Below are 15315 nucleotides of genomic sequence, written 5' to 3' on the forward strand. Positions count from 1 at the left end.
CACGGTTTGTGAGTTCGAGCCCCTCATTGGGCTCTCTCTCTGCTGTCAGTGCAGAGCTCTTTTCAGGTCCTCTGTCCCCCCAACCCCTCTGCCTCTCCCCTGCTCGCTCTCTCTCTCCCTCACAAATAAAGAAACATTAAAAAAAAAAAAGTACCTGAATGAAGTACTCTCAGATGATAAACAATAGGTTAGTACTGTTTTGAATCCAAGCAAATGGGAGAAAGGCAGAACACTTCAGAAACCCACCTGTGGTCCATGCAGGCTGATATCCCAGTGGCCCAACACCAAGGAGCATCGTCCATCCACTTGGCCCTGGTGTCTCCCTGCATCCAACACAATCACCCTCCCACAGACAGGTTGCAGTCGGATGAGCCTGGTACGTCATTGGTTCCCATTTGTTCCATGGCCCATCGCAGTCCGATTCCACAGATGCTGAACAACTGATTTGTAAACAGACACCAGCACAGAAGAGATAGACCATCTGATGGATGCCTATTCCTATTAATTTTGCTCTCAGAGGCTTCTTTCTGTATAGGGTCTCCGCTCATCTTTTTTTTTTTTTTAATATTTATTTTTGAGAGAGAGACACACAGATTGTGAGTGAGGGAGGGGCAGAGAGAAACGGAAACAGAATCCAAAGCAGGCTCCAGGCTCCGAACTGTCAGCACAGAGCCCGACGCAGGGCTTGAACTCATGAGCCATGAGATCATGACCTGAACTGAAGTCGGACGCTTAACCGACTGAGCCCCCCAGGCACCCCTCCTTTAAAGCTTAGTAACAACAAATTAAAATAAAGTCAATTGAATTACAGTTTAACTCAGTAACTCTCAGCCTGGCATGCTTACTGAAATCACTCGGGGAGCTTTTAAAACATGCCGAGGCACAGCCGCTATAGATACCCTCACTGATTTGGACAGAGCTTAAAACCCACCAGCTGATGTGGGTGCATGGTAAATGTTGTGGACAAGAGGCATCACTAATAACTAAACACAACTTAGACCAATGGCTCTCAAAGCATGGACTCCAGGCCAGCAGCCACCGCATTTTGTTAGAAATGAAACGTTTTAGCTCCATCCCAGACCTACTAAAGCAGAAACTCTGGGAGCAGTGGTCAGCATTCTGTGTTTGAGAAACCCTCCAGGTAATTCTGAAGCTAAAGTTTGAGGACCCATGGTTTAAAGCCCCAAACTGTTCTGTCAGCATTGACCTTCACAAGGGGTGAGGGTTTCATACCCCAGCACACTCTCTCATATTCAGACTTACTCGGGAAGGCATGGTTGTCCTCTCTCAACCTAGCCTGGCCAATGGCTCTCAAAGCATGGCCTCCAGACCAGCAGCAACCGCATTTTGTTAGAAATGAAACGTTTTAGCTCCATCCCAGACCTACTAAAGCAGAAATTCCGGGAGCGGTGGTCACCATTCTGTGTTTGAGAAACTTTCCAGGTGATTCTGAAGCTAAAGTTTGAGGACCCGTGGTTTAAGGGGGCTCAAGGCTTCAGTGGTGACTGTTAAGCTATTCCGTTCTGGCAACAGAGTCAGTAGCTGCTAGACAAGACTTTGGTATCCCACTGCCTGACCTCTTTCTTCTCCAGTTCGCCAACGAGGAGCGCAGAGAACAGCAGTGGGGAGTGCTGGGTGGCCCAGGGCAAGACCAGAAATGGGGAGGGTCTTCAGCAGTGGTTCTCAATCCCGGCTGCACACTGGAGTCACCTGGAGAACTGTAAAAAAAAAAAAAAAAAAAAAAAAAAAAAATCCTGAGGCCTGCATTCACCCCAGATATAGTGAGGTGGAAAGGTTTGGGCATCAGGAGCGTTAGAAGGTCCACAGGTGATTCTAACATGCAGCTAAGGCTGAGAACCCTCGGTTTGGTTTTATCTCATCCAACACTGACTGGCTCTTTGCTGTGCGCAGAGGTCCAGGTGAATGAGAAGCAGGCGGACTTCTTGAGTTTGGTGTCTTAAGTATCTTGAAATTCAGATACTCCAGTTTCTCCACAGAGCAGGGCAGAATTTGAATGCCTGACACCTGACTTGTGTTTCCGTTTGTTTCGTTATCTGAATTATGAAATCGTTGACACAATTCGTGCATGGAGTCTACATAACAAATGAAAGAATGGGGCCTCTGATTGAGGCCCAACAGACTCCGTGGTATCCTGAGTTTAATGCCATTGTCTCAACATTGTTTTCTTTTACATTGGAACATCAGTGTGGCATTCTCTCAGCTGGTACGTAATGCCTTTTTATCTTCAACTTAAAAAAAAACAAAAACAAAAAAAAAACTGGAGCGTGGTTGCATATTTGTTCCACTTTCAAGAAAAGAGAAGTCAGCTAGTTTGCTTCACGGAGAAGCAGAGTCATTTCCACTTAGTGACGGTGTTTGGAGCAGTGATAAGGGCTGACGCGCCCACTCAGCTGCTCTTGCTGCCGGGTTCACCTGGAGCCTTTTCTCCCAGTTTCCCACGCACAAAGATTCCCCCCAGGGTCCTTGCCAGGTTTGTGGAATATGCGTCCCAGATGTGTTTGCATGGCCATCGTCAACAGTCATTTGTAAGTGACTCCGTAACTGTGCGGTTGATTATCTGGTGCTTTTAGGATCGGAGGATTAAAAGCAAAGTGAGGTGTTGCAGGGTCGCTTTTCGCTGGCTCGTGCCTCTCCCTGTTCACTGTCATGCCTGAGCCTCTCTATTTCTGCAGCGTTTTCAGTTTTACCCTCAGGCCATACATCACTTACCCTGAAATATGTCCAGACTTAGGTGAGAAGACATAGCAATAAGATGAAGACGTCAGAGCAGGCAGATTAGTCCCCAGGGGGACGGCCGAGAAACCGGTAAGTCTAGAGATGGGGGAACGAGAACGGAGCACTAAGCGCGTAGCAAATCTACCAACACCAGGCGTGTGTGTGTGGTGCCCTGTGGGTTACTTGGCATTTTCGTGGTTGTGATTTCCTTTGCTCTTCACAGGAACACTATGGGATAAGTAGGACAGGGCCTCCTTCCTTGGCTTTTAAGAGAGGGTCGAGGCAGCGAGGGGCCTTCCCAGGCCCTGCCGTTCTGAACCCACCTCCTGCCCGCCCCGATGCCATGGAGATGTCCACAAAGTCCACACACGACATAAGACACGGCCCTGCACATTCTGCCCCACACACGTTCTGGGCTCACTTCCTGATAGAGAGTCTGGGTTCTCCCATAGAAGCACTAGACTCCTTAGGTTGTAAAATGTTGCTTTTACCCAAGAAGCATAAGGTGGTTCCTATAGGAAGTTACCATTGACTATTGTGGGCCTTAGCAAGTGTTGCTCAGAAAAAGCTGGGGTTTAGGGCACATGGGTGTCTCAGTCTGTTAAGCATCTGACTTTGGCTCTGGTCATCATCTCATGGTCGTGGGATTGAGTTCCGCATGGGGCTCTGCACTGACAGAGCAGAGCCTGCTTGGGATTCTCTCTCTCCCTCTCTCTCTCTGCCCCTCCTGCCACCCTCTCTCAAAATAAATAAATAAACTTTAAAAAAAAATCACTGTCTCTAAAAAAAAAGAAAGAAGGAAAAAGAAAAGGCCGGGGTCCATAGATACGTTGGAGGCAGAGTAGCTTTAGGGGGTGCCGTGTCCATGGGGGAAAGAGTTGCTGTCACCCCACAGGCCGCAGGAGGAACCTCCGTAATGCTCTACGGAACAGTCCCCTGAGTAGCCCTCTGCGTTGCCTGCTTTTGTGACCACTGGCTCCTTTGCGGTTCCCACCTTGGTTTTGTCCGCCTCTTGTTTCACTCTCACCTCTGTTCCCTTGGTGAGACACTCTTGGCTCCTGAGTTGATTCTATGGCTCACCTTGGTTTTCTGGCTCCCCTTTTGACGGCATCTAATGCTGCTGGGGCTAATCCCCACCGTTTTTCAACTCCCCCCTTTCCCATCGAAGATACCCTGCACGCCCCACACTTTTCTGACAGTTTCTGCTGGTCCTCATGGTGTGAGGCCCGGGCTGGAGCTATCTTGGAGAAGGCCACCAAGAGCAATTTGGTGCTGTCTTCTCTCCCCCTGCACCCAACACCCTTGTTCCTGCTCTCACCACACTTAAGACAAAATACAGACCATACGTGCACGGGTACAAACCAAAGGACGCAGGGGTGTTTATTGTAACATCATTGAAAATGCAAAAGAAACAACTTAAATCTCTGTCAATAGGAACAGGTTATGATACATCCAAATAATAGGGGGAAAGACAACTGTCTGTATATAGACATGAAATAATCTTGAAGGTCACATTTTTTAAGTTTATTTATTTAGTTTGAAAGAGGCAGAGGGAGAGAGAACCCCAAGCAGGCTCTGTGCTGTCAGTGCAGAGCCCAGTGTGGGGCTGGAACTCAAACCATGAGATCCTAACCTGAGCCGAGACCAAGAGTCAGGGGCTCAACCAACTGAGCCACCCGGATGCCCTTAAGATCAATTAAAAAAAATTTTTTTTTATTTATTCATATTTGAGAGACACAGACACAGCGCAAGTGGGGGAGAGGCAGAGAGAGGGAGAGAGAGAGAATCCCAAGCAGGCTCCGCACTGTCAGCAGGACACAGGGCTTGAACTCATGAAACCATGAGATCATGACCTGAGCTGAAACCAAGAGTCAGACACTTAACTGACTGAGCCACCCAGGCGCCCCTTAAGATCAAATTTTAAGTGAGAAAAGCAACGGTCAGAGCAGTATATACATTTTGCCACCCTTTGTGTTAAAAAAAAAAAAAAAAAGAAAGAAAACAGGAAATGATACTTACACATGCATTGAGTTTTTCTGGAAGCCAGCAGAGTGGGTTACTGCTGGGGAGGCACCTTGAGTGAGTGGGGGAAGTGGTGGTAGAGAAACTTCCTTTCTGAGCTTAGTATCATGTGTCTAGTACCAGTTCAGAAAATTCTAATTAAAAAAAACAAAGTAAATACCCCAGAAGCAACATAGCAACGTGGAAATAGATGGGGCGTTGGGGGTCCCCCCCTTAGTTGTACACATTAGGACATCACGCCACAGGGGTAAATCATTTTTTCAAATTCTCACTACTATGAAGGGACAAGCTATGACTAGAAGCTTCGCTATCATTTGGCACCTACGCTGTAGGGAATGCAGCTACAAAACCCTATGTCGCAGAACTTATAAAGGACAGTGTTGTCCCCCAGGGCAAGACATTCAGGACTCAGTTTCTCCATTTGTAAAATGTGAGCAAGGAAGTTGTTGGGGGGAGGAAATTAGGTTGTGGCTGTTTATCCTAGATCCTAGCACATGCTAAGCATATGATAAATGCCAGCCAGTGTTCTTTATTATTTGTGGCTGTTGTGGTGTTGGATGGGGTGGGGAGGGCTGTAAGGAATGTTGTAATGGAAGTATCTGGAGATGAAGTCTTGTAGGGTAAAGAAAAATAAAACAGAGAGGGAAAGAGACCCCTTGATTCTCATTTATTTAAATAGCCGCTAGAGATTCTGAGAGAGTGATGTTTAACGTGCAAAACGTATGTTAGGGTGTATGTGAGAGGGATGTTGGGGAGAGAAACTTCACCCCCTTTCACTCCAAAATGTCACTAGGGGCCAGCTGTGACCAGCACTGTCCCTTGTGCTAAAAAATAAGTGTACATGACCCAGGACCATCTGGTGTGTTTCTTTCCATTTCTCTTTCATTCCTGATTATCTAAACACTCTCATTATTCCTGCCACCTTATTTCCTTTCCTATTTTCTCTTCTTCTGGGGCCACAGGTCAAATGGTGACTCAAATCCTTCCTTGGAGAGGTGTTGAACACGTCCTGCTGTGCATCTGGGCTGAATTGCTTAGAAGGAGCCCCACAAAACCAAGGTTTCTGGGACCCATCCCTCTCTCTTCCCCTTTGTGCCAGGAAACTGCTTCCTTCCAGGCGAATCGTTGAGAACAGGGGTTCCCTCTCTGGTTCACCACCTCGTGCCTTGTAATCATTGTATTCCTGTCTTATCGGAGGGAAACATCGTGTGAATTTCAAGGCTCAGTTTCAAGGATCGGCCACCTTGGGTTCACATCCTCCTCCACGATACCTCTGTGACCATGGGCACGCTGTGTAACCTCTTTGCCCAGTTTCTATCTGAAAAAATGGTGAGGACAAAATGAGATAATCTGGGTAAAAGGCAGAGCCCAGGATTTGGCTTAGTAAATTCTCTATAAAGGTTAGCCTGAAATAGTGGTGGCAGCCTCAGCAGGCCTAGAAGTAAGCAAAAGAAATAAAAAAGAAGTCTGGGTATTCGAGGAAGGTCTGTAAGCACTGGCCTCAGAGAATAGGAGGGTCAGTATTTCTACTGCACCTGAGTGTGTGCCCCTCCCTTGCCAACCCCCCAAATATGTCTAGTCGTTACTGGCTGGATCATCAGTGAATGATGCTATTTGGTCTCAATAGTTCTGCGAGCTGGATGACTTTAATGAGGAGATTGTCCTACTGGACAAATATCTTTTCCTGGATTAGGGTGATATATGATGCATCAAAGCTTTTAGCATATGTGTTAATATTATTAACTTATTACCTTATTTCAAAGACATAAATATTTCAAAGACTTAACCCAGACCGAGGTCAATACATAGTAAATATTTTTTAAAATCCTCCTTTTGGGGGCACCTGGGTGGCTCAGTTGGTTAAGCATCTGACCCTTGGTTGCAGCTCAGGTCATAATCTCACAGTTTCATGGGTTCAAGCCTCACATCAGGCTCTGTGCTCACAGCGCAGAGCCTGCTTGGGATATTCTCTCTCTCTCTTTCTCTCTCTCTCTCTCTCTCCCTCTTCCTCTCTGTTTCCGTCTCCTTTTCTCTCTCTGCCTCCCCCTGACTTGTACTGTCTCTGTCCCTCTCAAAATAAGTAAATAAACTTAAAAAAAATAATAAAAAATAAAATCCTGCTTTTGGCATAAACACGTGAGGAACATCAGCTAGTTATACTCTGTAGTTTGTAACTGACTCTGATGTTTTTGGGGGGGGCATTTACCAATGTGATTATCAAGTGGATTCCCTGGTCTTGGGGGATACGGAAATGTTCGTGTACATAGTCCAACAAAAAATTAGACTGTGATCACACATATTTTTATTTTTGTTTATTTATTTATTTTTATTTTTAAATTTTTTTTTCAACGTTTATTTATTTTTGGGACAGAGAGAGACAGAGCATGAACGGGGGAGGGGCAGAGAGAGAGGGAGACACAGAATCGGAAACAGGCTCCAGGCTCCGAGCCATCAGCCCAGAGCCCGACGCGGGGCTCGAACTCACAGACCGTGAGATCGTGACCTGGCTGAAGTCGGACGCCCAACCGACTGCGCCACCCAGGCGCCCCTCACACATATTTTTAAATAAAATAAATCAGAGGAATTCATGGTCATTCAGTCATGCGAATGGATAAGGTGTGGAATTGGCTCTGTTACTCAGTGCGGTGGTGGCCTGACCTACAGTAACAGAGGATGGCTTAAAGCAGCTGACTTTTCTGTTTGCATGGCACCTTTCACTTAGAATGTTCATATAAGTCATCTTACTTGATAAGTTTTCTATAGCCTAAATTCATGCTCTTACCTTCAGTGGGCCCCATTTGAATGATAGGCAACATTATGCCATAGTAACATGGAAACCTTTGGTTGCCTTACTGTGGTCACTACATAGCCGGGTGAGGAAAGATTTTTCAGATGATCATCAGGCTAATAGTCCTTCCCTGTCCTGTGATGAGCCCCAGGATGGTTTTAAACACAATCTGAAATTCAAAGAGAATACACTTGTTTATAGCTTCTTAATAGGGGAAGCTCTTTCTATTCTAGGGAAAGATGCTTTCTATTAAATACATTTAAATATTGGTTCCCTAGTCTCTAAGGGAGCTTCCCCCTCGAGAATTTCCCTTTACAAATGAAATACATGTTGTGTTTTTATTTAGAATTCAGGAAGACTTGTGTCCGATAATCTCAGAGTCTCCATTCTCTGCAGCATGTGAGGCTGAGGCTGATGTCTAGTCAGTCTCCCCAGTTTCCACGAATTCTTCTGCACTGATAGGCAACCTTTTATGAAAAACCAAGACAGCATGCATTGCTTTATACCTGAGTGCTGTGTGGCAAGTAGTTAACTTCCAGGAAACATGAATTTGGATTTATCCAGAAATGTTATGGAAATAGCGTGGTGTCCTCTAGAAGATGTTCTGGAATATCACCCTTGATATGACGAAGCTTCTCAATGCCCTTTGCGTAAGTGTGTCCAAAGTATCTGGTTAAGACCCAACTGCCTGTATCAGTGGGAGGTTTATCTCTGGGCTCCGTCCGATTCCATGTCCAATATACTCCCAGCTTGAACTCCATTTATGTTAAATCAATACTCTGTCACAACGAACCGGATGACCAAATGCAGTAGATCAAGTTTACCACTGGATGCATGTAGGGTAAATGTAAAAATCATTGAAAACATAACATACTAGCTTTGTCTCCATGGCAATCTCAATTTTGTGTGTGTTCCCTCAGGGTATGTTGAGGAACCAGAACAGTCAGCAGATAGGCCCCTGGAATTGGAAAGCCGCGATGGAGACTCTACCGATGGAGCCGTGATGGAGACGACGTTGGCTGCAGTGACCACAGCAACATTAATAACAAATACAAATTTTACCTACTTTGAGGAGGATGCAGATCAGCACGAATTTATATTAATGGTGTTGATCCCGCTGATTTTATTGGCCCTCCTATTTGTAATACTGGTAATCCTTGTAACACGCTATAAAAGGAAAAGAACTAAACAAGGTAAATATTCTGTGTGTTCCCATTTCCAGACAATTGCTTCATGTGTTAATGAACAATCAATAAGGCAAAAACACTTTCTGCTTTTACACAGAGCCTTCTAGCCAAGGATCTCAGAATGCCTTACAGACATGTGAGTATGATCCTAATTAATGCTTGTTGGGAGTTGGGGCTGAGGGAGGAAAGGGAACGGAGAGGTTTTAAAGTGAAGCAACAAGGACTACATAAAATAGTAAGTGGTGAACACTCCCTTATTTTTCAAACAGAGAGCGGCTTCAGCCTCAATTGAAATTTAAATCACACAACTGCCATCTCTGTGCTTAATCCAGACAAGGGCGCAGTCTAGAACTGGCCAATAGGTCCGTGCGACATTCCCTGAGTCGGAGGAAATAATCGAGCTGGCAAAGCAGTGGGTCAGATTGGGGTTGAGGATGCGGAGGCTGAGACCTTGGGCTCGAGAAGAGGATTCTCTCATACAGATTTCCGTCCAAGATACTGTTTTCTCCTCCATGCCACATCCCAATTTGATTGTGTAAAGGCCTGAGTAAAGCATCATTCTTATTCTCATTAAAGCTATGACAACTTTTGTATGAAATTCCTAATTGGCTCAAGATGACCGTCATCAATCTGAAAGCAATCTGATGGAGAATTCCTTAGGTCAGAGATACACGCGAGGGGTATTCAGTGCCAATTCTCGGAGCAACACATACTAGGTGTCACGGTGTAGTTCTAAGTCCAAAGCAGACTTGACTACTTCTGGCTTGTGCGGGTAAAAAGGACTCCAATTGGATTTTTAAGTTGAAGCCTTTAGTTCTTCCAAAAATCACTCAAGGGATGAGACCATCCCTGATAAGCTCCATATTGATATGTGCACACAAAACTCGCTCTCTATCCCTCACACTCACTAATGGGGCACCTCTGGCTTCGAGATCAAGCTCTTGGCCTGTGGGTCTTGCTCACTGTCCTCACACCAGAAGAGGCTTTGAGATCACGGCAGGAGCTATAAATGGTCATTTTCCATTATGCCAGCAGGTATGGTAAATGTGAGCTAGGGAAGAAGCCCTGATGTGCATTACCTTTCTTGGCAAGAGCCAATGTAAGAGATTCCAAAGGAGTAGGAAATACACCTGTTTTCTCCACTGCTTGAAATTTCAGGGTGACCTAGTAACAGTGGTCACATGGGAGCTCCTTTGTAAGCTAAAGAAAAAGATAAAGCAAACAGAGATGTCTGGACCACATTGTTTTGACCTCATGGAAAGTAAGAATTTCCTGCCTAAACCATAGTCCTTCAGCCAGTCTTACCTAATGGTGTCATAGGGTTTGGGGGGAGGATGCCGGGTGTCCAGTCAAATGTTCGTGCTCCTAGGCTCTAAATACAGAAAGGGCTTTTTGATTAAACTTCATTGTGAGAACCTCAAAGTTCAAAAGCCATCCATGATCAAGAACGGGCCTCGATCTCAGACATGGCTCATGTACCCCACATTGGGTACATGAATTTTTGGCTGTTCCCAGAGTGTGGCTTACACTTTTATGACATTAACGTGCCTGGTTGACACTGTTCGTCTGTGTGAGATTTCCTTCTTGTCTGCTTGGCAAATCGCCACCCTATTCTTCAATGCCCAGTTCTTTTATGAAGCCTTGAGTAATCACTCCCCAGGCAAAATTAATCACACCTCTTCTGTGCTCTTACAGACTGTGTTCACACTTACTGTGCACAGTGTTTACACTGGCATGAGTTGCTGATTTGTCTTTTTTTTTTTAATTTTTATTTTTTGGTCTCTCTTACGAGGTTATGTTCTCTTTAAGGTCCAAGAGAATCAAGAACTTGTCTTATTTATCTTGTTTAGTAGTATGACATCAAGGTTAGAGAATGGACTCTGGAACCACACTGCCCTGTTGGCTTTTTTCTTAGGCTTCTGACTTCTCTGATTCAGCTTCCTCATTTGTGACATGGGCAAATCCAACACCTAGCTGACAGAGACGGTATGAGAATGAAATGGGTTCATGTATGTAAATCACTTAGTAGGAAGAGTAGCCGGCATATTGTGTTAACCTATTAGTATGATTACCCCTTTTACCTAACCTAGTGCCTAGCCCAACACATATATTAGCTGCTCAATAAACGTTTGTTGAATGAATGAGTTAATAAAACAATGTTAGAACTTTTTTTAAAGAACAGCTATTCTCAGAGATAAAAACAAATTTGCAACTTATTCTTAATACCAATTGGCACCTTCTTTTTGGTTTAAATATGCCTCACTTTAAGAGAACACAACAGAAGGGCATCTGGGTGGCTCAGTAGGTCACACACCTGACTCTTGGTTTCAGCTCAGGTTATGATCTCATGTTTTTGTGAATTTGAGCCCCACATCAGGCTCTGCGCTGACAGTGGGGAGGCTGCTTGGGGTTCTCTCTCTTCTTCTCCCTCTGCCCCTCCCTGATTGGTGCTGTCTCTGTCTTTCTCAAAATAAATAAATAAACTTAAAAGAGAGAGAGAGAGAGAAAGAGAGAGAGAGAACACAACACAGATATCTTGAAACGTCCAAACAATTGCTAATCACAAGTTTTGATAGAAATTTATTTAAATATTTTCTTTTACTAGCCACTCCTTTGGTATAGATACAGACGGTTAACTGCTTAACAGATGGATGTCTCCTCAAACAAACTAAATGCTGAAAGGTTAACAACTTCCGTCCCCTGAAGTCCCCCTATTCACATAACACCACATTATAATGCAAGTCAATAAAAGGAGAATATTTAAATTAACAAAATGTTATTTAAATATTTTTTTCCAGGAAAAATAGAACTGTCATACTGGGTCAGACCAGTAGTTTGCTTGGAAAGTATCCAAAACAATGTTTTGTGGAAGGGCATGGATGATGTGCTCTCAGAAAGTTAGACACATTGGTATTTCCCCCACCTGAATAGAGCCTGGTATGCGCTTCTGCACCAGTTTGACCACCGGGGGGCGCCTTCCCAACACATTTAGAAAGAACACTTCTCGGGGCTCACTCAGTTAAGCCTCTGACTCTTGATTTCTGCTCAGGTCATGAACTCGCAGTTTGTGGATTCGAGCCCCATGTCCGGCTCTGTGCTGTCAGTTCGGAGCCTGCTTGGGATTCTCTCTCCCTTCTCTCCCTGCCCTTCCCCCACTCTCTTGCTTGCTTTCTCTCCCTCTCTCTCAGAATAGATAAAAATTAAACAATATTAAAAAAAAAAAAGAAAGAACATTTCTTCCTATTGGAAATTACTTTTTCTCTTTGGGCCTGTCCGTTTCGAGTCCAGGAAAAGGGAAATGCTGTGTAGTAACCTGATGCTCTATTAACCATTCTTCCTAGACCTGCAGGCATTAAATTTGCAGTTGTTATTATTTAACATTTATTAAGTGTTCTGATGTGCTGTGTCTGAGAGAGCTGCAGGGAAAACAGCTGCCAGGAAGCCATCACTTTAAATAGACTGTGGCTACATGACGCCTGGGTCTGCTCAGTACATCTCCAGAAAGAGTCTGTCTCTTGCTCAGTGTTCGGCATGGAAAAAAGATAAATGAGCCACTTTCCTGTGGGGCTCCTGCCCTCATCCCCTCGCCCCAGCGATGCCACCATCTGAGGTACACAGAGGAGGGTAGCTGGCAGGTGGGGCATTGTCAGGCTGAGTGGGTGTAGCTGGGAACCTCAGGCCGAGGACGAAGTGGGTAGGAGGGTGTGAAATGGAAGGACTGTAGGAGGGAAAATGGAATCAAGTGCAGGTGGGGGGCTGTGTAAGAGGTACATTTGCCCTCCGGTGGCAAAGGGAGTAGATGGCTATTAATAAAGAGATACAGGCCCGGTGGAGTGGAGTGGGCAGGACCTGATTGCTGAGGACACGTAATTGGTCTCCCTCCTGGTTTAATGCTCTGCTCTGGTGTGCTCTCCCAGATGTTTTTCTGTTGCCATGGTGGCTGGGGCAGGGGTAATGGTCTCGGAGCAGGGGAGATGAGGCCGCAGAAGGCTCTTTGCTCTGTTTGAATACTGATTACAGGAGCTTCCCATTTGGTGCATCTGGAGTACTTTTGTAATGGGTTTTTAAACTTTTCCATCGTCTGCAGGCAGGGTTAGCTTTTGCTCACCACAAAGCCTGCAGGCGCTCAAATTATAAAGATAAATCCATGCCCTCTACGGTGGGGCTGTGGGGCCACTAGTGTCTGAGAAATTAGTTGGGGGTGGTTTACTAAGCAGGGAAAGAGGGGGAAGGAAAGAGAGGGAGTGACAAAACAGGGGGATCTTTATGGGTCACCTGTAGGGAAGGCTCAGTTGTGTATGGGCTTTATTTATAGTAAAATCCTTTAAGGAAATAGCACGTCAATTTTAGATGAAAGATATACAGATATAAAGTATAAATGAACATACTCCCCTTTCCCCAGTCTAAGTGCCTGAGGAGTCAGACACCTGCAGAAAGCATCAGGTTCCTAGCAGGGGGCAGAAAGATATAACCCATAGACCCTAGAAGGTAAGCAGTGGTGGCTCAAAACTTCCATCTGTGCCCAGCTTTCCTGGATCAGCGATGCCATGAAAGCTTGCCAACCCACAGGAAATTATAGTGGCTCCCAGCTGCCAGGAGCTCAGGTTCCAGGTTCTTGCTGGTTGTGTTTGCCCAATGGGGACCTACATTTCTGCAGGCCAGGCAAAAAGAGACCTCCAGTTGCCAAGGATCAGGACCACTCGACTATTTGGTGGACCTCTACAAAGTGGTTTGCTTCTCAATGGTTTTCACATCATAAAAGGTGCTGTGGGTCTATGCTCTCCACTCACTTGACATCATCGCCTCATTTCTCTGGATGCATCGGTTCCCCTGCCAAACAAAACAGAGCGTGAGCTGGGCCATTGGGCTCTGATTCTTGCCACACGTTCATCTGGAGCCTGATGGGCATTTGACAAACTGTTACCTGGTTCTCACCTCAACCACAGCAACAAAAAGCAAGTTTGCTCAAAGCTTTGTTTTTATGATATAGTTAAGTCCAAAACATTGGGTATGAATTTAACCCATGTTAGACCCTCCAGATTAAGGCCTACTCATTTATTCAATACATACTTACTGGGTATTTGCCAGGTACCGGGCTAGCTGGATGGGAGGTGGGGGGATAGCAGGACAACAAGATAGGCACGATCTCTGTCCTTCTGAAGCTGTGGGAGCGACCAACAAAATTAAGCAGATGGATTGACCGATGACAAACATGGCAAATTCTATGAGGAAGCAAGCAAGGTGCTGAGCTGGGGGACAACTGGAAAGGTGGGCCCTACTTCAGAGATAGGAGGGAGGGAGGGTGCTCCCTGAGGAGAGAGTATAAGCTAAGACCAGAAGGGTGTGAGGGGTCCAGCCATGCAAGCAGCAGGGGTGAGAGTAGAGTTCCAAGTGTAGCCCTGATGAGTACTCCACAACCTGCTCTGGGACAAAGGGACAGTCACAGTGCTGGGCTTCGTGTGTCACACAAAGATACAACAGCAATGTGTTGAACTGGGACGTGTTGGAGTAAGGAAGGGGCCAATGAACAGTCCCTCTTGTCTGACTCTCCCTTGCTTCCCATTGCCACTGTTTTCTTCTTCAGATGGATTTAAAAAAAAATGAAAAGGGAGAAACATCTGATTTGAGGTCAACACTCTTAGAGAACCATCATATCTTTAAAAAAAAAAAAGATTTCATGTGGTAAATTAGGACCTCATTTCAATATGGTGCGTGTTTGACTTAAGAGTTATTGCTCCCTAAAATGCAATTTACTTAAAGTTGTCTCCTGTCTTTGGAAAGGAGATTTCAGCTGTTGTTGAACTAAAAAGTTGTTCTAGACAATGAAAGCTAACATGACCTTTATATCTATTCTCTTTAGGTGAACTGGGAAGTGAGAACATCAAAGTGTAAGTTCCTGCTGCCTCCCACCCAGCTCAGTGTAGACGAAGATATCCGGGAGAGGAGTAGATTAGAGAGCCATCTGCCTTTTTAGGAGTTTTTATTCTCACACCCTTGAGGGTTACCCTTTTCATCCTGGGCCCCAGGAAAGGGCCCTTAGCAGCCCAAGGGGGAAGGGGATGCACCTGTCTCCCAACCTCAGTTCAGTGGGGGATCTGGGTGAAGATCCAGAAAAAATCTTCTGGGTCCTCTCCAGGAAAAAAAAAAAAAAAACAAAAAAAACCTCTTTTGAATGCTACCAGTTCCAAATGCATTGTAGTTTAAATATTCTGACCTTGGGTGTATTTCAAGGACGTTGGTTCATTTATTCTGATTAAAAATTTTATCACCAGGAAAGATAACATTCCCTGGTAGGAAAGGGGAGTCCTGGTAGAGGCATAAAGTTCATGCTGCAGAATCACAGTGAGGACGGGAGGGAGAAGGGGAATGGAAGGGGAGAGGAAGGAAGGATGGAGGGAGGAGTGGGCAGAAAGAGAACAAGATGCCACCAGAAGAGTGTTCTGGGGCGATGTCACCACCTCCTCCAGCCTTCCCCCTAGCAACCTTGCTTGTTTAGACACTTTGCTGGCTTCCTCCATACGCCCTCCTCTTACACCCAGGCTCCTCTACGTGCCTTCCTTTCGCGTCCCAGCTGTGGTTCTG

The 15315-nt window shown here is 45.4% G+C and overlaps 1 protein-coding gene across 3 annotated transcripts in view; it reads left to right on the forward strand.

Moving 5' to 3' along the window:
* Positions 1-15315, forward strand: part of TMEM154 (transmembrane protein 154) — a 43612-nt gene that overhangs the window by 13628 nt on the left and 14669 nt on the right. For 2 of the 3 annotated variants that reach the window (XM_042935296.1, XM_042935293.1), the window contains exons 2-4: positions 8467-8739; positions 8831-8869; positions 14594-14621. In XM_042935296.1, the coding sequence (XP_042791230.1) occupies positions 8467-8739; positions 8831-8869; positions 14594-14621 (340 nt within the window). The remainder of the gene's footprint in view (positions 1-8466; positions 8740-8830; positions 8870-14593; positions 14622-15315) is intronic. The other variant, XM_042935295.1, reaches the window with a different exon arrangement.

The sequence above is a fragment of the Panthera leo genome, chromosome B1 (assembly GCF_018350215.1).
Source record: "Panthera leo isolate Ple1 chromosome B1, P.leo_Ple1_pat1.1, whole genome shotgun sequence".
NCBI lineage: Eukaryota > Metazoa > Chordata > Mammalia > Carnivora > Felidae > Panthera > Panthera leo.